The 24,200-nt window shown below is 49.7% G+C and overlaps 1 protein-coding gene across 4 annotated transcripts in view; it reads left to right on the top strand.

Annotated features, from left to right (window-relative positions):
• Nucleotides 1-24,200, top strand: part of ARHGEF9 (Cdc42 guanine nucleotide exchange factor 9) — a 197,029-nt gene that overhangs the window by 24,992 nt on the left and 147,837 nt on the right. For all 4 annotated transcript variants that reach the window (XM_014256478.2, XM_014256477.2, XM_088062766.1 and 1 more), the window contains exons 3-4: nucleotides 5,635-5,782; nucleotides 8,098-8,207. In XM_014256478.2, coding sequence (XP_014111953.2) covers nucleotides 5,635-5,782; nucleotides 8,098-8,207 — 258 coding nt within the window. The remainder of the gene's footprint in view (nucleotides 1-5,634; nucleotides 5,783-8,097; nucleotides 8,208-24,200) is intronic.

Genomic DNA, 24,200 nt, shown 5'->3' with positions numbered 1-24,200 from the left:
GAATAGTGGCAGCAGCTTTTAGATCAGTCTGAGTTTGAGCTCTTAAACCTCCAGAGCTGCTCCTGCTGTGACCTTTTGTGTGTATCAGTGTCTTTTGAAGAGGCTGTAGCAGTTTATGCATTCCTAAACACTACCTTTAGTTTTTTTCCTCTCTGCATTTAGGTTCATTTGAAGTAGAAGCTCCTTAGAAGAGGGGTTTTAGCAAACTGGGAGTTTTAAAGTGTGCTGTGGGCAAACAGAATTCAGCAGTTGCCCTCTGTATTTTCTTACCTAAAGCAGATGTAGGAGTGGCAAGGTGGGTGATGATGAGAGCTGGGCAATGCTGATGGCTCCAGTCATGGCAGGACTTTCCTGTCTGGTACAAGCAAGTCTTTCAAAGCCCTTAAAATCCTCAAAGCATTTATGAGGACATTGCATTTTAGTTGCAAATCTGTCTTGTCCATCTTATTGCCACAAAACATCAGAAGTCCTGTGGAGCCAGAGTGAAGCCCAGCTTTAGGGTTCTTTTGGGTACCTGCTGGTTAGCTGAGGCTGGAATGTTCTCTTTCTTTTTTTCAAGCTGCCAGGTAGAAAAATTACGTTGATTTGTGAAGAAACTTTCTCTTTTCCTTTTGGGTTTGGTGAGACAAGAGATATTCCAGAGGTGATGACACTGTTGCCTGTTGGAAAAGGGGTCACAGTAACTTCTGAGCCAGGAGGGGAAGTGTTTGAAAATTGGCAGCAGATTAGAAATGCTGTGGGGAAAAAATCTGAACTTCTGACTTGCAGCTAAAACAGGCAGCAGTATTGTTAGTTATTCCTGGCTTTGTTTTTCTGCTCCATTTTGTGTAATACAAAGAATTACAGAAGCTCTCTGTGTAATCCCAGGCGCTCCAGAGGAGTGAGTAGTGCTTGGTCTCTTCTTGGGGTTTCTGGAAGAAGCATTTTTAGGAGGAGCTTGGGAGGGCTGTGGTTTGATATCCCCTCACAGGGACCAAGCTGAAAGTGTTGTGGGCAGGAGCAAGATGAGAGAGGCACGAAAGGATGGAGTGGAGCAGAGGGGAATAGCAGCATCTTCTCCCAGAGCAGCCACATCCCTGCTGGGAGGGCAGGGGCTGCCCGTCTGTTCCCAGCGCTCTCAGGGCACAATCCCAGCGCTTTCCTGACTCAGCTGTGTGAACAGGAGATGCCCTAAGTCCCAGCTCAGCTGTTGCAGCTTGACCAAGACATTTAAATATGGTGCTTGAGATAACTGGGCAGGAAACCTCCCCCGAGTTCCCGTGGAGCGTGGCCATAGCACACGACCTCCGGGCTGCCGCGCTTCCTCTGGCAGGGAGGGCTGGCTCCTCTGGGCAGGAGCTGCAGCAGGGTGGGAGGGAGAGCAGCCAGCCCCACCTGGCTTGTGGACACCTCCTGCACCCCAGCAACTCCTGCTGCAGGTTTGGAAGTGCACAGAGATCTGGTGGTGGCACCAAACCCAGAGCGAAGGGAGGCTGAAGAAGGGATCTTGTGGACGGGAAGAGCCCTGGAGAGTCTGCCAGCAGCTCCAGTAACAAATGAGCTGAGATACCCCAGGGATTTGCTCGCCTATCTCCCATCAGGGAGCGGCACTCGGAAACGCTTTACCAAAAATAAACATGGAAGAGGAGTAACTTCAGCCTGAGCGTGACAGTAGCAGCAAACTCCAGCCTCTTATTGTTTTAGGGCTCAGTCCATCTCTTTGCTGGCACCTGTTCCTGAGGAGTTGCTGGCTCTGCTGCCTCCACTCCAGGCTGCTGTGATTATCTGTAGGATTTGTATTTCAAGGGAAGTGCTCAACCACAGGCAGGGAGAAGGTGCTGCCAGGACAGGGTGGCTTGGCCAGGCTGAGTGCTCTGAGCAAGTTCCCCAGCAGTTTTAGTGTGTGAGCAGAGCAGGGCAGAAAGCATTTCCCAAACAACTTAAACATTGCCCAAAAAAAAGCATAAAAGTCCTGTTCCCACAGAGGCTCCTGTGGGGAGATGGTGTGAGAAACTGAGGCTGGTGTAGCACAAGGGATGCTGGAGTGGGATTTAGGGGATCTGTACATGGGTTCTGCCAGTAAGTAAATCTGTTTAGTTGTGTCTGCAATTAATGCCCCTGGTTTTTGCTTTCCTGGTCTTTCCTTTTAAAATTCTAATGTCTTTGGGCAGGAGCTGAGTGATATTGTGGGCAAGTAGTTTGGTAGGATTTGATCCTGGTGCTTTAAAGGAAAGAGCATTGCAGCAGCATTTAATAAAAGCAGATGCAGAAAAGTAGAAAAGCACATCTCTGATAGTTGTTTTAGACCCCATCCCAAACTTTCATGTGTTCTGGGAACTTGTGAAACAGTGGAGATAAACTGCTTTGAGGAATTGGAAGAACAGTAAAAATCAGAACAAATTGTTAGTGGGAAGTGCGTTACTGCATCCACGCTGCTGCAGCTCTGGAATCACAGTGCCATCCTTATTCTGAGATATGAGAAATTGAGTGAAAGATGACACAGAGGTTTCACTGGTTTTTGGGCAGAGTTTCCATTTTCCATGTCTCCACTGAAGTGAATGATCCTCCTCCAACCTCAATGAACACCACAGCATCCCATCAGGGAAACTGCTGCTGCAGGAAGTCAGGCCTAGCTCCAGGAGTTGTCTTTGAGAATTTCCAGTAGCTTGAGATGATGTTTAGATGGAAAGCAGCTTTGATAACTTGTATTTTGCAATTCCAGCCTTCCATCAGGGTTCCAAACTGGCTGGTGTGTCCATGGGCAGGGTTTGGGATGATTTGATACCTCCTTTGGAGTGACACGAGGAAAGGTTGCAAAACAAGCATCTGAATTCATATTTCAGGTATCAGTTTGGAGTTTTTAGGACCCAGAAACAAGTGTCAGGTTTATTTCTGGCAGAGACATCTCTCAAAGGGTGGACTGGGAGCATCTGGGATCCCCTGGGGTGGTGTCACCCTCGCAGTGACGGCAGAGCGCTTTCACCACAGTCTTTCTGTGCCCTCTGCTGGCTTGGTTGAGAAATAAGAGGTTATTTTGATGGAACAGAAAGCCTGATCTTTTTCCTTGGGGTTCAGAATTTTATCTCCAAAGGGTTTGCAGGCTGCAGCTTTTTTCTGGCTGCACATAGTTTAGTTTGTGAGGCTGTTCTCTGGGGGAATTAGGATTGCCAGAAGTGTGAAAATGAGATTCCTACAGGCTTGTCAGCCTTGGCAAAAGCTGTGTGTCCCATAGGACGAGGTGACAGGCTGATGGGATGCTGTGGTTGGTTTCAGGGCTCTGTAAGGGGCCGTGTGCTCAAACTCCTGCATGGCTGCAGATGTTTCTCTGGAGCAGCTGCTGAGGTTGTTCCTCTGAGCCCTGGACTCACAAAGTGTCCCAGTGCCACAAAGGTGCAGAGTGTGCTGCTGCTGCGAGTGGCGCAGGTGGATATGGGAGCTGTCAGGGCTTTAGGAGGTTTTTGGGGTTCCTGTGCCATGGCTGCTCCGTGGGGAAGCGGGAGCCTCTCCCTGCGGTGGGTCCAGCTGGAAGCGCAGGATTACCGATTTCCCTGAGTGTGCTCGTGCCAGGGGATGGGGTTGCAGATCTGCTGCCTGATAGCTGGGCCACAGCTCACATCCTCCCACAGCTCTGGGCTCTGGCTTTAGTGCAGCTCCAAGTGCCTTTTCACAAGAGGAAGGTGCAGCAAAGTTCCCTTTTGTGTGTTTGCTGAGAAGTTGCAGCTGATGCCCGTAGTGACTTTGAGCTGGAGATTGGTTTCTTGTGGGAGCAGCTGCAGAGATGGGATTGCTGAGTGGATAAAAATCCCACTGCTTCCCTCCCACTGCTGAATGACACTGACCAGAAAATGGTGTCTGGGAGAGTTGATCTTCAGAGCTTTCTTCATCTCCTGATTGTTCAGCTCCTGGGTTGTGTCTCAGCCTGCTGTTACAAAAGACTTTATAGTCCTTCCAAATTAACAAATAATACTTCACTTTCTAAATCCTGCCGTTGCCAAAAGAGCACTGTGTTCCTTTCTGCAGCGAGGTGCAATTTACTTGCAGAATGAAGATTTGGGGTATTTATGACTTCTAATATGGTTGTGTCTGACAATCATTTTATTTTTAGAGGAGACAAAACTTCTAAAGCCTATCTGCAAGCTGTTCAGATTCTTGTATTCATAATAACCAGGAGGTGCTAGCAAAATCCTTGAATTAAAGCCTATATTTAGTGCTGTCTATAGTGGGGCAGGGTTTTTTTGGGAAACGTATTTTTAACATCATCAGGGAAAGGCAGGTTGAGTTTGCAAAGCTGATACTCTTTGCTTGTGTATAGAACCAGCCATGGAACGCATGGATAATTCAGATTCCCACATGTTTTCTTTAAACACATGGTGTGTCTTTCCTTTATCCCTTTCCCAGCCTCAAAAGATAAAACAAGGCATCAGAGTAGGGATGGGAAGAGGAAGCTCTGGGCATTGCTGGCATTATGCTAAAGAGACTCTGTGTCCAAAATTCCCTGGATGGAAGGTTTTCTTTGGCTTTTACCTCCTCCCAGCTGTTTTGCAGCTAAGAGAAGTGAACTGGTTCACTGGGATATGATGCTGGTGCTGGGAGATGGAGCCTTAATTTATCCACAGCTTTCTTCTGGGGTAATTACAGCCTGTCTGCTTTGTTCTTCACCTGTAAATGAAAATAACAGCACATCAGTGAAAATGAGCTGCTGGAGTCTCGAGGATGGATCCACCAAACCATCCCAGGCACTCAGTTATTAGCAGTTATTCCTGGAAGTGTGACAGATGTGTCTGTGATTGAGCCTAGAAACCTCCCAGAGAGGAACACCTCCTGTTTGCTTCCCCTGACCTTTGTCAGATGATTTTTCTTCTGATTTCTTGACTGTAAGATTATAGACACGACTTCCACAGTGTCACAAGTCACAGAGAATAAAATGAAAAGCAGGAGTTTGAATTGTGATGTTTTTAAAAAGAACATTCCATTCTGCAAAATGTCATGGTACAGTTGTCGCTTTCAGGAACTTTTCCTCCTGGAATAGAATAATAAAAGTTGGAGTGAGGAAAACGTCAGCATTTTTCTCCACTTAGCTGTAAATGCCAATTCTTTGGATTAGTGTTGCATTAAGGTATAACTGAGTTATTTGACCATTTTATGGGTGCTTCAGTTAATTGCAGCTGTTTTATTCAAGTAAAGGCTACAGATGCAAGGACATGTCTGGTTAGCTGTGAGCTGCCAACCTGTTTGGCTGCTCTTTGCTGTCCCTTGGAAGCAGCCAGCCCTTGCTGGTACGGGCTCCTGAGCACCAGCTAATTCCTTCCTTGGCTGTGCTCCTGCTGGGATTTGGGAATGGGAGAGCAGCCTCACCCCCAAAACACTGAGCAGCAGGTGGGTCCCCGTCAGGGTTTCTCCCTGAAGTTCCCAGGATACTCAAGGGCCACTGGAAGTGTTGGGCTCCAAGCTGTAAGAGGGCTAAGCTGCAGTAGGGGCACTGGAGCTGCACGCCAGGGCCAGCAGGTCCTGAGCCTGCAGTCAGAAATGCAGCGGGTGCAGGCTGCAGCAAGCCGCGCTCGTGGAAATTCCGTGGATTATTGTACGTCCTGTGGTTGCTTTGCCTGAGATTTAACTGCTGTTGGTAAAATTCTTCTGTTCCCCTTCTCTTGGCAGCCGACATCTCATCCTGCACAGCCGTCCCCACAGGCAGAGCCCTTCAAGGCGCTGGTGGAGCGCTGCCGCTCCGAGCCCCTCTCGCAGAGCACCCCCATGGGGCTGGACCAGCTGGGAGGGCGCATGCAGCACCTGCTCCGCAGACGTGGTGAGTGCCTCTTTGCCAGCTTTGGCTTTTTGGATGTCACCCATGCTGCAGCAGGGGTGGGAAAGGCAGGAATGTGGTTTGCATCCCTGCTGGTTACATCCCTGGTGCCAGGTGAGGGAGCTCTGAGAGCCGCGTGCTGAGGAGTTTCTTGCTGGCTAATAGCATCTTGTGCACTGTGTGTATATGAAATAAGGCTGTTTTCTCCCTTTAATGTCTCTAACACAATCCCCAAAATCTGGTTATGAGAGGATGAGCAGGGGTAGGCACGTGAGGTGTAAGAGCTGTTCAGCAGCTGCTGTGTGAGTTTATATTTGGAGCTTTTCTCTTGAATTTCTGTCCTCTAAGGATCCTCTGTGGTGAGTACTCGCTGAGTAGTCACCGTTTGGTGGTGGTGAGTGATGATGGATACTGAGATCACTACTCAAGTCTGATTGTTTGGAAACACAAGAAGTGAGGGGTTTTTTCCTCTCGTGCTTGGGTACTTTTCATGATGAAGGAGGGAATCTCATGAGCCAAAGACTGGGGTGACCCCTCTGCATTGTCCTGCTCACAGTGACACCAGAGCACCATGGAATGTATCTGTATCTGAAGGTAAATTGGCTGATGGCTGAATAGATGACATCACTTTTTGAACCTCCTAATAAAAAAGATTGATAAATGAGAGAAAGGAGATTATTTCCTGAAGGGCCACTGCTGGCATGAAGAATCCTGTGATTTAGCAATGGGCGAGCCAGATTGTGCTGGCATTGCTGGGGAGCACTCGGGGATCCGGGGAGCTGATGGATGGTGGCTGCACATCAGGCTTCAGAAGAACTGGGGGAGACAAGGCCAATTAGCTGCCTGTGCTGTTAATTGATGGCTCTGCTGCCGGGGTGCAGTGGTTCCCAGCACAGGGGGGTCACACAGCCCCTCGGAGCGAGCATTCCCTGTTTGCTGCTCCATCCATCGCCTCCCGCTGTAATCGGCACCATGCTGCAGCCCGGCTCGCCAAGAGTCTCCAAAGTGAAACGTGGGCTGCTAAAAATAGCAGCAGGCTGCCTGCATCAGCATTGAGGAAATAGGTCTCAGTGCAATCTCTCTCCCAGCAACACTGGAAGAAAATCAGGATGGCTGCCCAGGCAGGCTGCAGCAGCATCCCTGCCCTGCTGCGCTCTGGAATGGGCAGGGTGGAGCCCCCACCTGTTTGCTGTGGGGGTCTCCACTCTCCCAAAGCCTGGAATTTATTTATTCTGGTCTCAAACCCCCCCAGGACTGACACAGTCTGAAACCTCTGCTGGGTTAGAGGTACGTCAGGAGATAGAAACTGAGCATCTTTTAGGGAAGGATTCCAGAAAGTGGCTGTTTTCCCTAGATCCTTGCTCCATGACTGGGATGAGGAACTTCCAGGTTCTGGAAACATCATATACCACATCTGTGCACTGCCTGGATCACAGGTACCTGTGCTGGCAGCAGCTGTGGGGGCACCAGTGGTGCTCAGCTCTGTTTCATTCCCTCCAGGCCAAGGGATGTGAAGAACCTGATGGAAGAAGGGATTACAATCTAAGCTTGCCAAATGTGGGAGGGAAAACTCTGGGCTAATACAGAATGGCTGCTTCACCCTAAAAAGAGAGGGACGGGATGTGGAGCTGAAAATGTCACATTGGAAATTTTAATTGGAAAAGTAGAGCTCATTTGCTTTTTTTCAGAAGCTGCTTTGTGCCTGGCTAGTGCCATCTGCAAGGCCAGGCTGGGGTTTGGTGTGGTTTTTTGTGTCTAGTCAAAGCTAGAGCAGAACTGCATCTGTGAGGGCTTGGCCTGAAACGCTGGGGGTGAGAACCAGCCCAGTTTCCTTAAAAAAACAGCTTTTATGGACTTCCCCATTTCTGTTTTGTGTGTAAATTGGAGGAGCTGTTTCTTTTCCAAGGCCTGGCATCCCGTGGAGCACAGTGAGTGTGCAGCTGGCATTGCTGCAGGTGCTGCCCTGTGCACACCCGCTGCAGGTTGATGAAGGTCTCCTGCTCCTGGAGCTCCTGGCAGAGCATCCTGGCTCTGCACCCAGCTGGGCTGGCCCCACCTCGGGATGTGGCTCCCAGCTCTGCCTTTTTGTAGTATCCAAGCTGCACTATTTCTCTTGTATCCCAAGAGCACTGAATAAAGCACCTAAATATACTCAGTGCTCTCTTTTTCTAAAGGAGAGGTTGAATGAGTCTCTTGCAAACAATTTTGTTTCTTTCATTTAAAAGAACAGCCTCCGCCCCCAGCCTGAGCTAAAGCACAGCATTTATCTTTTGTCATTCTTTTTTTTTTTTTTGTTCCTGTGGATTTTCTCCTGGCAGCTGAGAACGAACAGGCTTCAAAGACCCTGAAGGTGCGCGGGAACTGCCGGAACGGCGGCCGTCGATGGAACCTCTTCAAGCCTGGAGCTGAGAAGCTGCAGATCAGTCGGGTAAGGAGCTGTGTGGAACGTGCCTCTCTGCCTGATTCAGGGCTGGGATTTGCCTGCTTTGAGCTTTGTGTTTATAACAATGTGCTTGACTAACAGCTTCCTCAATCCCTGGGTCCTTCCGCCACAGATGGGGATTATTTTGGTTTGTTGTTATTTTGTGGCAATAAAAGCTTAGGTGCATCGTATTTTCCCCAAATCAGTGTCCCTTCAGTGGGTAGCAGAGACTTTTGGACTGTCCCTGGGCCTCCTGTGCCTGTGGCTGAGTGTTCCTTGGAGGTGGAGGGAACTGTGACGTTTCACGTCGCCTTCAGATCTGCTCCGTGGTTTTGATGGGTTTATTTTTTCTCCTTCCTTTTTTAGCCCTGTGTCCTTTGGGTTTGGTGCTGCTCCCAGCACCATCTCGGCAACAAATTTGTGTCACTGCTTCTTTCCCAAAGTGTTCTGCAAATGTAGGCACAATCCACTTGGTTCTTTTTTTGTGAATGATGCTTCTAGTGGGGGAAGGAAAAGCTATTGTGGGCCTGGGGATGTTTTCCTCTGGGAAGAATTCAGAAAAGATGGCAAAAATGGTTTAATTTGTCTGATGTGTTTCCTTGCTTGGGTGGGGGGTGGGTTTTTTTGCTGTGCCCCTGTGTTTGATGTCTGGAGGCCTTGTTTTGGATTTGTAGCACTCGTGAGTCTGGTTTCAGATCAGGATTGTCCCAAACCCAGTAGGTTTCCCAATTTGTGCTGTGATGCAGGCAGAGTTTTCTACTGAGTGTGGCAGAAGAGCTTTAGCCCTTGTTGTTCCTCTAGGGCACAGGAACAAAGGATGATCTGGGAGCCAGGAATTTCCCTGCTGGAGTAGGGAACTGACCTTCTCTTGTGTCTCTGTGGCTCTTTCCCACCCCACTGCTGTCCTTCCTCACCAGACCTTTATTGTATTCCTTTCCCCTTTGATATTTGATGAACTGCCTTCCTGAAATGGGATTTCCAGGGGGGCCTGGCCTCTGGGTGTGTTTTTCCATCCCTGGAGCAGTAAGTTGGCAGTGAGTGACGCTGACTTCTCCATCCTCCTTGTGCTGGGTGTTGGTTTCCAGGGAACGCGTGCAGGGATGCACCGCTGGAATTTTGGTCGCTTGTGGCTTTCTGGAATTCCATCTTGCATCACTTCTGTTTTCTTTGCTGAGTTTTTGTGGGCTGAGGTACAAAGGCACAGGAGAGCCAGACAAGGAGTTCAGCTTTTCTTTTTCTCTTCCTTCCCTTTGGGTCCTACCTCGCTGCCGCGACATGAACTGCTTCTTTCAACTCAGGAAAGCTGTTCTGGTTTTAAACAAGCTGAACATCTAAAGCTTTGAACAAAGCTTTCCTGGAAGATAAAATGATCCAGATCCAATAAAGCTGCTTGTCCTTGGGGCCAGGATAAGGCAGGTGACTGCAGAGCAGTGAAATATCCTGTTGGGCAGTGTGCAAGCCCTGCCTTGGAATGTCTCAGGTGTGTTGTCCATTAGCTGTGTCCCTGTTCAGGATCTGGTACTGACCAGTGCATGGATGGATTTGGTCCTTAATTAATCACTTTATTAATCTTTTAAGAGGAGCATTTGCAGCTTTCATAGCTGCTCTGGAGACCTTCCTGGAAGCCAAGGTGCTGTTGTGACACAAAATTGCTCCTGAATTATCTGTGCCCTGTGCATCCTGATAAAGCCAGGCCTATTTCAGATGGCAAACAGAGCCCAGATTGCATCAGAGCCCCTTAGAGAAGCTGTGGAAAACAGAAACCTCAGCAAACCAAACACTCTGCTGAAGTTGGGGAAAGGTCAGCTAAGAAACTGCTTCTCCTGTGGTGATGGGTGGGAAGGATGTGGAGCTGGAAGGGGAAGCGAGCTGCTCCTGACCCAGAGATCTGTGGGTGCTGTTTGGCTCAGCCACAGCCATGCCAAAAACCTGTGCACCACTGAGGCAGGGAATTGGGTCTGGAGAGGCCTGTTCATAAAGCAGCTTGTTTTTAAATGATGGCAAGCAGGCAGCTCTGAAACCTTTGCTGGGGTTTATAAATCAGAGTTGCTGATTTATAAACCCCGTCCTGCAGGAGCAGGATACGTAGATGTGGCTCACAATAGCAGTGCTGGGAAACTCATCTGTCACCTCTGCCCCCAGCTCAGTGAAGATCTACAGGGCTGCAAATCACCTTTTGGCCAGAAAGAAGTTTCTGCTCTGGCAAGATGTGGAAATTTGGGGTGAGATTTGTGGGCCTGGGTGTCTCTTGTTGAGTGCTTTCATTGACAGCTGACACCAGTGAGGTGGCAGAGCAGTGCAGAAAGCAGGGATTTATCCTTCCAAGCAAGAGTGTCTGAAATCTGGGCACAAGCTGGGGAAGTTTTTTATGTAGTAGATAATGTTATGGTTCCCACTTTGTAGGTGGGAATATGAAACTGAAGCACTGCAGGGTGCTGTGTGTGGAGCCATACAATATTTATTTTTTTTTATTTCTCTCCTAATTTAAGAAGCAGGTAAAACTAAATAAGGTCAGATTTCTAAAAGCTTTCAGTCTTTAATTTTTTTTCCAGAGTACACTCTTGAGCCTGGAGAAAACTCTGTGTTGAAGCAGTTTATGTGCAGAGCATTTTGGTTTAGCACTTAGGTCACTTAGAGCCTTTGCTTTTATGAAAGCAGTTTGGCACAATCGAGACCAACTTGCAGGAGACCTCAAGGTGCCCTGAGCTGCAGCAGGGATGGCAAGGAGTGCTCTAAAGGCTGCCCTGCCAGGACCCTCAGCATCTCTCATGTCTCTGATTTACCCTCAGGCAGGTCCTGCCAGCTGGGCCGTGGCTGATCCTGGGGCAAGGGGAGCAGTGAGTTCCTTTCTGCAGCCCCAGAGCGGTGCTGGGAGATGTTTTATGGTCTGGGTGTCAGAAGCAGGGGGTGACAGTCCCATCCTGACCCAGATCACTGGCCTCTGCTGCCCCTTGTCAGGGAACTTTTTGCTTCTTGCTAGCTGCCCAGTCAAAATCATCTCAGCTTTTTCCAGACAGGTGCTCTGGGGATGTGCTCCAGGAGGAATCACTACTTTGGAAGAAACCTTTAAGATCATGCCCTAACACCACCTCAACTAAACCACGGCACTGTGTGCCACATCCAGTCTTTTTTTAAAAGATGGGAGATTCAGCCCTTCCTTAGAGGGGAGGCCTCCTCTCAATGTGTGTTAATTCTCTCTGTCTTACCTGAGAGATTTCATTTCCAGCCTTTAAAGATGACTGCAGCCATTGCTGTTCTCTGCTCCTCTCCTTCCTGCCCTGCGTGCTTGTGTACAAGGGACTAAAGCCCAAATTGATATGCTGGAGGAAGCCACTGTTAATTAGCTAGACTGGAAACTTTGCATGAGTGGAGCTTCTTTGACATCCCCTATACTAATAATAGGCAGGCCTGCTGTGCAGAGGTGTTGAATATTCACACAACCCACCCCCCCAGCCTGTCCTTTCTCCTCTGGAAGTCAGGAGCTCTTTCCAGAGGCTGGTGGGGGGTTGCCAGAGCGATGATGGTGGATGTGCCAGCCTCCCCAGAGCTAAATCCCCACCGGCTGTGTTTATGAGGAATAGGAAATTCAGGCAACGTGCAGCCTGTGGGAGAACAGAGTGAGGGGGAAGTTGATTTGGGTGGGAATGCTGCTTGATATTCAGGGCCAGCCCTCCTGCCTGCTATTTTTATCCTCTCACATAGTGCTGAGTGGGCAGTTTGGGCAGAGGGGGGATTTTTTTCTCTTTGCCAAGTGTCCTGCCCCGTGTTCCCGTGTACTTGGGCAGGAAGGGGGGTGTGCTGGGGCTCCTGGGCTGCAGCATCCTGGGACGTGAGTGGGATGTGATCACAGTCAGATTTTGGAGCCCCTGTGTCCCTGGGAACAGGCTGGGAGAAAAGCAGAGTCCCGAGGCTTTCCTGGTGCTAATTAGTTTAAATATCAGTGTGCTGCTACAAGAGGTTTATGTGCACGTATGGAGGGCTGCCAGGAAAACAAATCCTCATTGAATCTCTCTTCCCTCATCTTAAACATTGAGTACTTCTGCTGGCAGGGTATGTCTGAGCCATATATTTTGGGGAGGGCTGCTTTATATCTTGATAAACCTATTATGCTGCTCTACTTAGCAGTGCTCTGAAATCTTTATGGAGTTGTTCTTTGGGTGGGTTTTTTTTTAATATTTAGCCATTTATAAATGTTTTTTTGCAAGTTCTGAAAAACTGTCTGTGTGTTGTTGTTCACATAAATCAAGATTGGCTTGCTCATTCGAGGGGGAAACAGGGATTGAGCTTCAGAATATTGCAGCGCTGTGATCCAGCCCCATCTGGCTGTGTGAGGAGTGCCCAGCCAGGGTCCCTGCACCCCTGACTGCAGCACTGCAGCCTTTTCAGCACCTGAGCTGTGCCTGACCTGCTGGCTTTGGGAGCTGAGTGTGAGCTCCAGGTCATCCCTGACCCCATTGCATCCCTCTGGCATGAACAGACCCTGCTCTGGGCTCCCTCCCCGGCGAGCAGTGCAAAGCACACCTTATACAGCCTGGAGCTAGAAATGAGTGGGATTTCCAAACATCCCATGCTTTGGGTGTTTAGAAAAACATCCAGAAACGCTGTGGCTCTGTACAGAGCAGGGCTGGGGGGACACAAACCTCGGTGATTTTGGTGTTGCTCCAACAGTGCCATAACACTGGTGTTTTCCAGCACTCCTGGGGACAGACAGGGCTTCAGAGACTGAATCTTGCAGGAAGGAAAGGTTGGAAATGACAAATGGTCACCTTTTGAGTTGTGGGTTTATGTGCTGGGTAGCACAAGAGAGATTTGAAGTTCCAGACTTCTCAGCTCCTCAGCAGTTATATGTAAGTCTATATTAAGAAGAAGCTCAGCTTCCAGTTTGTGATGGTTTTTATAGTGCCATTGAAGCTCGAGGTGTCTCTGTGCAGCTGCAGGTGGCAGGTACTGCATCCTCCATGGCATTCAGTGTGTGTGCAATGGTGGCTGTACATAATCACTTCCATAGTTCAAATGGAGCTCTCAGCCTAACTTTAAATAGCACTTTGGAATGGCTCCTTTTCCCTGTTGCTCAGTAGTTCCACCTTGATTGCTCTGCTTCGACTCATTACTCAGCTCTGTCACTGTGTTTCACTCTGGGATATGGTTTATACAAAAGAAGCTTTAATGTAAACTCAATTTGTGTTGCATTGCTAAAACCTTAATGACATTTTGCTTGGCAGCAGTATAGACTCTGTGGTTTGCCCTTCCCCAGTGCACTATGTTCCCAATAAACTAAAGTTCGTGGTAGGTGTAGCATGAAAAATCCCTGCGTAAATATTGGAACAAACGCTTTTGTAGTGCTTCCTGAGCCCTGGCTGCGCTCGTGACTCAAGGTGTCACCGGTGTTTAGCTGAAAAGGAGCTAAATTTGGGAAGGACAGGCAAAAGCATGGGTCAGAGCTCTAAAATGTCTTCTGTGGCTGCTGAGGTTCGATTGTGAGATGCATCAGGCTGGAGATGCATGACAGAAGTGCTGCTGAAGGCACTGGGTGGGGTACATCACACCAGGGGTGATGGGGAGTGGCTGTGTGGGGCTCCCTGGACTCTGAGATGAGCTCTGAGTGTTTTACTGCATCAGCAGCCTGATGTGGCCAAAGGCAATTCCCTTGGGATCCTGGAGCAGCATCCTGCTCTGGGAGGAGCTCTGTGATCCCACAGTGTCCAGAGTGTGCTTTGCTTCTGTCGATGACCTGGGAGCAACATCTGGGACCATCCCCTTTGCTGTTCACCCCAAGCTGTTCAATCCTCGTGCAGTTTGGGGGGGGGTGTGTTCATAACCCCCAAATTCAGAGCACCTGCCCACACTGCTGAGGTGCTGGCACCTGAAAATTCGGGCTCCCAGGGAAACTGCAGCTGCTCTGAGTTTTGGAGAAGCTGAAGTGGATTTGGTAACAAGCTGTCCCTAGTACCAAAGGTAGGAATAAAGGGTCTAATTTTGTCCCTGGTTTTGTCCTGCAGAATTATGGGGGTTTTCACACATGAATGGAACTGGGATATTGACCCAACACTGTGCTTGTACTTGGAGGAGTATGAAATGAGCAGGGTAAGAGGCTGCAGAGGGGGCTTGGGTATTGTATCAGTGCAGTCACGTGGCCTGCAATGAGCTCCTCGATGGAGCAGGGAAAGCTTCATCTCCTAATGGACTGCACAGAATATAGAGAATAATTCCCCTAATAAATCTCTTTCAGTCTCTAATATCTAGGGAAATACATTATCCTGTCATCCAAAAACCTTGAGAGATCAGTCTTTTCCGAACAAGAGCAGACATCTTGTGGTGGCTGTGCTGTGATCGGAGCGGGGATTGTTGCCCTGGGAAGGAGATGGGAGGAGAGCTGGCTGCAGTGCTGCTGTTCCTGGTGTGCAGTCCCACACAGGAGCACGGCAGACCATGCAGGGAGCATCCTTTGGGGAGTGGGAAGGGATTGCACTGCTGGGAAGCAGCAACAGTGCAGATTGTGGCCAGTGGGGACCACTTTTGGAGAGCCTTTGGCCACTCTTGCCCTGAGCAGTGGGTTTCACTTCTGAGTGTGCAGAGCTCACGCAGTGCTGCCTTTGCCCCACCTTGCTGGCACTCCACGTGCTGCTGTCCCCTGCAGGGCTCTCCCCAGGGATGCTGTGGGATCCAGGGAGAGACAGGGGCAGCAGAGCAGCTGCTGCAAGCTGCAGCTGGGCTGGGATGCCCAGGAAGCACCTCCAAGAAGGATGAGCCCCTGTCATGTCTCCCTTTCCACTCCTCCTGGTGCAAGGACTTCACCTAAAAGCAGGAATAACTCCACTGCTTTGTATGATGGGTCTCCTTAGCTCAGTCTCTTGACATGTTTCCAAATTTTGAGGTGAATTTCTTGTAGAAATGGGTTTTGTCCCTCTTTTGCCAGGAGTTGGGACTTGAACAAGAAGAGCAAGTGGTTGGATCCTTCTGCACGCAGGATTTATTTCCATACATTCTTTATTTGAGCCATCTCTTTCTTTTCTAAGATACCTCACATTTTATTTTTAATGCTGGACAAATACCAAATATTCCTCAAGAGAGATCTGTGATTGCAGCTCAGTTCTGACAGTTGAGAATAGTCCAAGCGACGTATTTGCCTCATCTGAAATGCTGCTATTTTGAGCTGTGCTTTTGTTTTTAGCCATCAGTGATAAGTTTGCATTTCCTGCAGATGATATTTTGGGTTGATGCGAGTTGTTAAGGCCCCACTGTGTAAAATAGTTTTCTTCCTGTGTGACTTTGGCCTCATCTTTTCTGGTTTGATTCCCTCATCCAAACCAGAAGCAAAATTAAATCCCCACATCCCAGCTGGTCATCACTAAATAATTTGTTTTACATCTTGCTGAAGCGTTTTATAAGTGATGCTGCAGGAAGGCTTGCTTCCTGTTTTGTTTTGGGTTTTTTTTTTAATTCTTTTCCTTTATTTTGGAGTTAAGATAAAGACAAACTGAACTTTGCAGGCACTTCTTGGGGAATCAGACATTTTCCAGCTATTATTTTGCAAACTATTAGAGCGGCAGATCATGAGGTGGGAACCCAGTTATGCAAACAAAGCCACGTCACTCTTGGCCAAAAATAGCTTCAGTACATGTGCAGTAAGGTGGAAACGAGGGCCTTGGGTGTACACAGAGCAAACAGGGAGAGGCAAGAGGGAAGCTGCAGCTTTTTGTTTAGAGCTTCTCATATTTAGAGCAAAGTGTGTTTTCCAGAGCCAGGCAGAGCTCGGCTGCTTGTCATTTCAGTGGGCTGGGAGTCGCTGCCTTCCTCGCAGATAGAGGGGACTGAGGCTTTGAGAGGTGGCACTCTGCTTCCAGAGGTGTTGGTCGTTTTGACATCCAGGTCCCACTCAGAGCATAAAGAAATACTGGGGAAAAGTTAAAAAATGTTCCTTTTCCTTCCTGTGCTCAGCCCATCTCCAGCACGGTGGAAAGCGCAGTCCTTGCTGTGTTCCCCTGGGATTCTGAGGGAGCTCTGAGGGCTGCCTTCCCAGCTCCTGCAGAGATCCTGCCTGGCCTTGAGGCTTCATCTCCTTTCATTTCAGCCTCATCCAGCACTGCAGTGCCCTAAATAATTTCGAGATCACCCCAGTGGCTGTTTGCTGTGTACTCAGGGACTTGCTGCCTGGGAGTTTTCTGGGTATTTGCAGCAGGGCTGAAAGTGCTGCAAGTTACTCTCCACCAGGCTTAAAATAATCTTGTTTCTTCCTTCTGTGCCATCAGCACCCTGAGCATCACTTTGCAGTGATGTGGTTAATTGCAGTTTGTTATTGAGCTGTTAGGAGATTGTTTTGGGCCAGGAGAGGAGATAAAGCAGGAGATCATCTATGGAAAATGCAGCTGTAGGTGTGCAGATGGATTCAAGCCTCCTTTTTATGAAGACATGCAATTTCTTATCTCTCAATACTTTCCTGGGATGAGGCAGAAGGGGGCTGTAAAGTTGAGCAGAGACTCGATGCCTTCTGTAATGGGCAGAAAGATTCCCAGGCTCATTCCCTATTCCTCACAGACAGTTTTTGTCTCAATTAGAAATCGTGTTCAAATTATCTCTGTATTCATCCAGAATTGCAAGTGCTTATCAGAACATCTTAATGGCTTCAGGTGGGAGTTCTCTATTCCTGCTCCTCCTCTTTCCAAAGGTGTGTGTAAAGCTTTACTCCTGCCAGAATTGCCAAACACGGATTTTTATTGCTCAGGTCCCCCCTCCAAGTTTTGTTACAGGTTTCAAGGTTTGCCTGGAGCGTTTTCCATGCATGTTGCAGCTTGGGTTGTGCCAGTGGAATGTTGCTGTATTCCAGAACAGCATGCACAGCTACAGAGAGAGGGGAGATTAGTGCTGATTTATTGGCCTGTCAATTAAAGAGGAGCACGAAGATTCTCACTGCATGGCTGAGATGAAGTGTTGTGGTGGCAGCAAAAGATCAGCTTTCATAAACCTAACTGCTGGTTCCTATACATTTATGTTTAATTAAAGTGTTCCTACATCCTGCACTCCTCAACGTTAATTCGGAGATGTATTTTGAACCAGTGCCAGGGGAATACATTGTTATGGCATCCTCTTTGCACATCTATTAGCAGGAAGGGGATAATTGAGGAAATCTCACACAGATTTAATTGGGGGCTGAGGGCAGGAGCAGGGAGGGAGAGAAGCACAAGGCAGAAGTAGGTCAGAAGTTGGGTAAGAGCAGAGCTGCTGAGGATTGGGGGTGACCAGGGGAGGCTGGGGGTGCCACAGGAGCTGCTCCCACGTGCATTTAAAACATTTAAAACATCCTGCAGCTCTGGGAGCCTCTGCCCGAGTCCCAGGGGTGCTGATCCCTCGGGGGCTTGTGTGGGATGGGTGGGGAATGAGGAGCACGGCGGCCTGGCCTGGCCTGGGGCAGGAGTTTGTGATTTTAAGCTCTGATTTGGAAGGGAAATGTTTTACTCCAGTTTGTAGCTGCCTGTGCTGAGGTGGGGAGCAGGGTCCTGTCAGGGATGAGCCCAGGGAAGCAGGGTCCTGTCAGGGATGAGTTTAGGGAAGCAGGGTCCTGTCAGGGATGAGCCCAGGGAAGCAGGGTCCTGTCAGGGATGAGCCCAGGGAAGCAGGGTCCTGTCAGGGATGAGCCCAGGGAAGCAGGGTCCTGTCAGGGATGAGCCCAGGGAAGCAGGGTCCTGTCAGGGATGAGCCCAGGGAAGCAAGGTCCTGTCAGGGATGAGCCCAGGGAAGCAAGGTCCTGTAAGGGATGAGTTCAGGGAAGCAGGGTCCTGTCAGGGATGAGCCCAGGGAAGCAGGGTCCTGTCAGGGATGAGCCCAGGGAAGCAGGGTCCTGTCAGGGATGAGTTCAGGGAAGCAGGGTCCTGTCAGGGATGAGTTCAGGGAAGCAGGGTCCTGTCAGGGATGAGCCCAGGGAAGGAGGGTCCTGTCAGGGATGAGCCCAGGGAAGCAGGGTCCTGTCAGGGATGAGCCCAGGGAAGCAAGGTCCTGTCAAGGATGAGCCCAGGGAAGCAAGGTCCTGTCAGGGATGAGTTCAGGGAAGCAGGGTCCTGTCAGGGATGAGCCCAGGGAAGCAGGGTCCTGTCAGGGATGAGCCCAGGGAAGCAGGGTCCTGTCAGGGATGAGTTCAGGGAAGCAGGGTCCTGTCAGGGATGAGTTCAGGGAAGCAGGGTCCTGTCAGGGATGAGTTCAGGGAAGCAGGGTCCTGTCAGGGATGAGTTCAGGGAAGCAGGGTCCTGTCAGGGATGAGCCCAGGGAAGCAGGGTCCTGTCAGGGATGAGTTCAGGGAAGCAGGGTCCTGTCAGGGATGAGTTCAGGGAAGCAGGGTCCTGTCAGGGATGAGCCCAGGGAAGGAGGGTCCTGTCAGGGATGAGCCCAGGGAAGCAGGGTCCTGTCAGGGATGAGCCCAGGGAAGCAAGGTCCTGTCAAGGATGAGCCCAGGGAAGCAAGGTCCTGTCAGGGATGAGTTCAGGGAAGCAGGGTCCTGTCAGGGATGAGCCCAGGGAAGCAGGGTCCTGTCAGGGATGAGCCCAGGGAAGCAGGGTCCTGTCAGGGATGAGTTCAGGGAAGCAGGGTCCTGTCAGGGATGAGTTCAGGGAAGCAGGGTCCTGTCAGGGATGAGTTCAGGGAAGCAGGGTCCTGTCAGGGATGAGTTCAGGGAAGCAGGGTCCTGTCAGGGATGAGCCCAGGGAAGCAGGGTCCTGTCAGGGATGAGTTCAGGGAAGCAGGGTCCTGTCAGGGATGAGTTCAGGGAAGCAGGGTCCTGTCAGGGATGAGTTCAGGGAAGCAGGGTCCTGTCAGGGATGAGTTCAGGGAAGCAGGGTCCTGTCAGGGATGAGCCCAGGGAAGCAGGGTCCTGTCAGGGATGAGTTCAGGGAAGCAGGGTCCTGTCAGGGATGAGTTCAGGGAAGCAGGGTCCTGTCAGGGATGAGTTCAGGGAAGCAGGGTCCTGTCAGGGATGAGTTTAGGGAAGCAGGGTCCTGTCAGGGATGAGTTTAGGGAAGCAGGGTCCTGAGAGAAGCACAGCACTGCTGGGGAGGTGAACTCTGGCCCTGCTGCCTGGGATCACCGTGCCCAGGGATGCTCCAGGAGCAGGAAGAGGCTGCTGCAGGATGGTCTGGGAGCAGAGCACGGCCAGGAGCAGAACTGGCTTTGGGAAGAGGCAGCTGGGAAGGGATTTGACCAATCTGTCCCTGTGTGCAGGGAGGGCTCAGAGCAGGGCCCAGCAGTGGCACCAGAGGAACGGGCAGGGACTGAGCCCAGCAAGTCCCACCTGGACAGGAGGAAGGAGTTCCGTCCTGTGCAGCTGATAGAGCCCTGATTGCCCAGAACATTTCCCTCCCTGAGGATATTCCAGTGCTCTGGGGTGGCCCTGCTGGAGCAGGGAGTGGCAGCAGGTGCCCTCTGTGGTCCCTTCCAGCCTGACCCCTCTGGGATCCCACGAGCCAGGTGCACTTTGCCCTTGTCCCCACAACTGGAGCTGACCTAATCCTGTGCCTGGTGCCTTTTGCAGGCCTGGCCCCGTGGTTTTACTCCAGGCTGGAAGCAGAGCAGCCCATGGAGAGGTGTCCATGCTGTGGCTCTGGCTGGGCAAAGCTTGTGGCACCAGTTGGGGCTGGGTCTGTTGTTCTGAGCTTGTGCAAACAGCAAGAAGCAGCATTTGCCCTCAAGAGCCCACACTGCAAACACTTTCCAACAGACAAAACACGAGGGGAAAAAAAAAGCTTTAATTACAAATCTTGCCGTTGAATATTTTTACTGGCTTTCCTGAAAGCCTCTTCCATCAGCATTGCCAACCTGAAGCATCAACAAATACAGTTCTGGCTTAGAAATTGGTGTAATTAGGAAATGCAAACACACAGAAAAGGGTGGGGGCTATTTGCCTCTGCTTTTTGAGCCTTGAGGGAGGCTCTTCTTAAGCTTTTACATCAAATCACACAGAGCAGAAATATTTTCTGTTTTGTAGAAGAATTTTTGTATTAAGGTAAAAATGAAAAGAAAAATGATTCTCACAATAGCAGCAGGTCAGAGGCTGTTTCTCAGGCTGTGCCACTCAGGGCTGTGACTTCCATTCTTCCCTGCCAAGGTTTTGGGTTTATTCCCTCATTCCTGCTTTCTAGGATTCTCCCCCACTGCTGAGATGGGATGGGAATTTTCTCTGGGATGAGTTTTCCTCTCCAGCTACCACTTGTAAAACCCACTAGGGCTGCAGATGCACCGGCTTGTGCTGGAACAGAATGTACAAAATATCCACTCCTCAAGGACTTGGCTTTGTGTGCTCCAGTGGCTGATGTCAGAGGATGGAAAAGGTCTTGTTTTCTCCGGAAATCTTTATTCTTAATGTGCATTCGAGACAGAGAAGCAAAAAAGTGTGTTCTTCTAAACCTAAGTTAAGAAGCTTGTTCAATTTTTAAACAGTTACATAAAGCCATCAAAGTCTGACAGGAGAGAGATGCAAGTTGGTGCAAAAGAAAATGGGAAAAAGAAGCTGAAATGGAGTGTTAAACTAATTCCCCCAGGCTTATACCTAAAACAGCCTTAACTCATCAATGAACCTGCTCCTGTGCTTTCATTTTTTTTTTCCTTCCTTTCTCATTTTTTCCTCTTTCTTGCCAAACTGTGGTCTTCATGTTGCTGAACCTGGCATAAGTGTGAATGCTTCTTGAGCCAACGCTCTTCTGCTTTTACCCAGCCAGTTCTGGGTCCAGATGAGCATTTCTGTGCTGCTCCTGGGGAGACAAACCTGTGGATGTGGGTGGTGGGAATGGGGCTGAAGCACAGGAAAGGCTCCTGGGCTCCTGAGTGGTTTTGCTGCTCAGCAGCCAGCTCTGGGTGACATTCCCTGGTTTTGCCCCTCCCAGGTTTGGGTGACATTCCCTGTTTCTGCCCCTGCCAGATCTGGGTGACATTCCCTGGTTCTACCACAGCCAGATCTGGGTGACATTCCCTGGTTTTACCACAGCCAGATCTGGGTGACATTCCCTGGTTTTGCCCCTCCAAGGTTTGGGTGACATTCCCTGGTTTTGCACCTCCAAGGTTTGGGTGACATTCCCTGGTTTTACCCCTGCCAGATCTGGGTGACATTCCCTGGTTTTACCCCTGCCAGATCTGGGTGACATTCCCTGGTTTTACCACAGCCAGGTCTGGGTGACATTCCCTGGTTCTACCACAGCCAGATCTGGGTGACATTCCCTGGTTTTGCCCCTCCAAGGTTTGGGTGACATTCCCTGGTTCTACCCCTGCCAGATCTGGGTGACATTCCCTGGTTTTGCCCCTCCAAGGTTTGGGTGACATTCCCTGGTTCTACCACAGCCAGATCTGGGTGACATTCTTTGTTTTTGCCGCTGCCCAGTGAACATTTGGGATATTCAGCAGCGCTGAGACTCAAGCCTTGATGGGGAGCAAGTGCTGCTTTGGCCCATGGCTCAAAGCCAGCTGAGCCTTCCCAAAAACATCTTCATGTTCCTGATGGATTTTTTTTCCCAGTGCAAGAGGAATTTGGAGGGTTAGCACAGTGAGCTTGATGCAGGGATCGCTCTGAATGCTGGTGAGGAGGAGCTGGGGCCCTTTCCTGGGGGTCACATTCTCCCTTCCTGAGGGAAGAAAGAGGGACAACTTCACAGCCACACTGTGTGAGTCCCTCAGTGAATACCTGGGGGAGAGCACAAGAAACAGCAATCACACAGAGTTTTGGTGCTGTTCCTGCCCTCCCTGGTTTGGGTGCACCTGAGCTGGATCCCTTTGGCGCTGTGCTGTCCATGGACCCACAGTGGGTGTTCCGTGGGCTCTGGGCATTGGGGGAGGTTCTGGAGGAGCTCAGCTCGTGCCTTGGCCTGGCTGCTGGCTGTCACAGGATGGGAATAGGAATTTCTGAGGAGTTCAGAGGCAGGAATTCACCTGCTGCCTTTGAGGGCCCTGAAGCACAGCCACGGGCATCAGGCCCAGGTCTGACCTCCCATCAGGTTTTCTTGGCCCCTGATTTGACCTGAGCACTGAGGTTCCTCTGTGACTCACAGGATGGAAGGGCTCTTTGCCTGCATTCTTTGGATGCCATTTTCTCATCTTTAAAGTTTTCTGAGCCTCAGTTTTGTTGTTGGTTCTGATGTTTTTTTGTCACTGCCTTTACCAGAGCACGAGTGGACTCTGAGCAGCTGCCCAGCACCCCTTGACCATTTTCTCCCAGATACTTCCATAGAACCCCAGAATGGTTTGGGTTGGAAGGGACCTTAAAGGTTGCACCCCCTGCCATGGGCAGGGACACCTTCCCCTATCCCAGGTGCTCCCAGCCCCATCCAGCCTGGCCTTGAGCACTTCCAGGGATCCTGGGGCAGCCACAGCTGCTCTGGGAGTTCTATCCCAGCACCTCAACACCTCCACAGGGAACAATTCCCTCACTCTTCATTAGACAGCAGATATTCATGAAAGGCTATAGGATCACACCTCTCTGGATAATGCATAGAGACATTGCAGGTCTTTGAGTAATATTAATCTATTTATATCTACTACCTTGATCCTAGAAATCCATTATAGCCAGTCCTGTCTAGACATGATCAAGGACATACTTTCAACTGCCATTATTTTTCGATAGCATTAATATTCAAGCAGGTCTTTGTCTTAAAAAATGTATTCTGAAAGCTGCAGTTATTGAGGAAATTCATGGAGAATAAAAAGAAGTCCTGTGACAGAAAGGATGTCACCTCACAGAAATATCCACAGAGGGTGGCTGGCACGGCTGCTCTCACAGAGCTTTTCACCCCAGTGACTCTGAGCCATCATTCCTGAGGCTCAAGAGGCAAATGAAGCTCCAGAAAAGCCTGATGATTTCCTCCAGGTCATGGAGGAAATGAATTTGTGGAAATGAATTACCTGCTCTCCACTCCTGCCCTCTCTGTAGGTTTATGAGCCTTTTTATTCAGGCCTTGGCATTTCTGAGGTCACATTCAATCTGGAGAAGCTGGCTTTGGTTAACCCCAGCCACTGACCTCCCTCACACCTGCTGAGAAGGAGATGTTCAGCTGAAAATAGCTCCCAGAGCGTAACTGTGGCACTGAAAATTCAGGGAGTCACAGTTTAGTGGTGCTTGCTTGGAAATGGGAGCCCTGGTTTGCCCCTCTTGGGAGAGGGGAGCAGAGGTGGGAGCCAGGAATCTTGGAGAGAATCTTCCTTATGGAAAGAAGCTTCTTTCAGGAATGGCTTCATCTCCTTTCTCACGTGCAACAAGGCTTTGTTCTCTGAGGAGGATTTTCTCTGGGAGAAAAAATGCTCAAAATCCAAGGTTTGCACAAGTCTTCCCTTTAAAAAATGAGCAGCGTTGGAGACTCCCAAGTGCTCTCTGGAAATTGCAGTGTTTCCTTCCTGTGTTTGAGCAGTGCCTGCACCTCCTCTGAGCTCTCCTCAAGCTGCAGGACATCAATGTTTACTTTAGGGCCCCTGACTCTTTGGCTCCAGCCTGAAGGTCTGACCAAAAAAAATAAAAATAAAATAAGAATAAAATAAAAATCTGTTTTCAGCACATTCAGAGCACGAAAGCTTCTGTGTTTTCTGTGCTTCTGAAGAGCCACCCCTGTGTCTGCATGGCAGCGTCCCAAAGGCACTGCCTGGGGTGGGAGGACTGTGCTGAAGGTCTCAGTGATGAAAAACAAGCTGTATGAATTTTTTTGTTTGTTTGTTTTGGTTTCTCGTCACAGGTTGGGAAAACTTCCATCCTCTCCTGCCCTCTCCACCCTGGCTGTGGTGTGTTAGAGCTGCCACCTTGCACTGCTGAGGTGGCTGCAGCTCGGGGATAAATAAAGTGCTTTTCCCAGTTCTGGGGGATTCTTTGGCATGCCAGAAACACAAGGAATTGTCATTAGAAAAACTCAAAATATTTCTGCTCACAGAGCCTCAGGTGAAGGACTAATAATGAAGATGGGTCACAAGGGAGTCACTTTTGGTATAATTAAATCCACTGGTGTTTGCTGACACGTGAACCAGAAATATTTTATCTACTCAATGTGG

This window comes from Pseudopodoces humilis, chromosome 15 (assembly GCF_049639895.1).
Source record: "Pseudopodoces humilis isolate 2021_Gansu_Grassland_sample_001 chromosome 15, ASM4963989v1, whole genome shotgun sequence".
Lineage (NCBI taxonomy): Eukaryota > Metazoa > Chordata > Aves > Passeriformes > Paridae > Pseudopodoces > Pseudopodoces humilis.
Note: the sequence above shows the minus strand (reverse complement) of the source record. Positions and strands in the feature narration are given on the sequence as shown.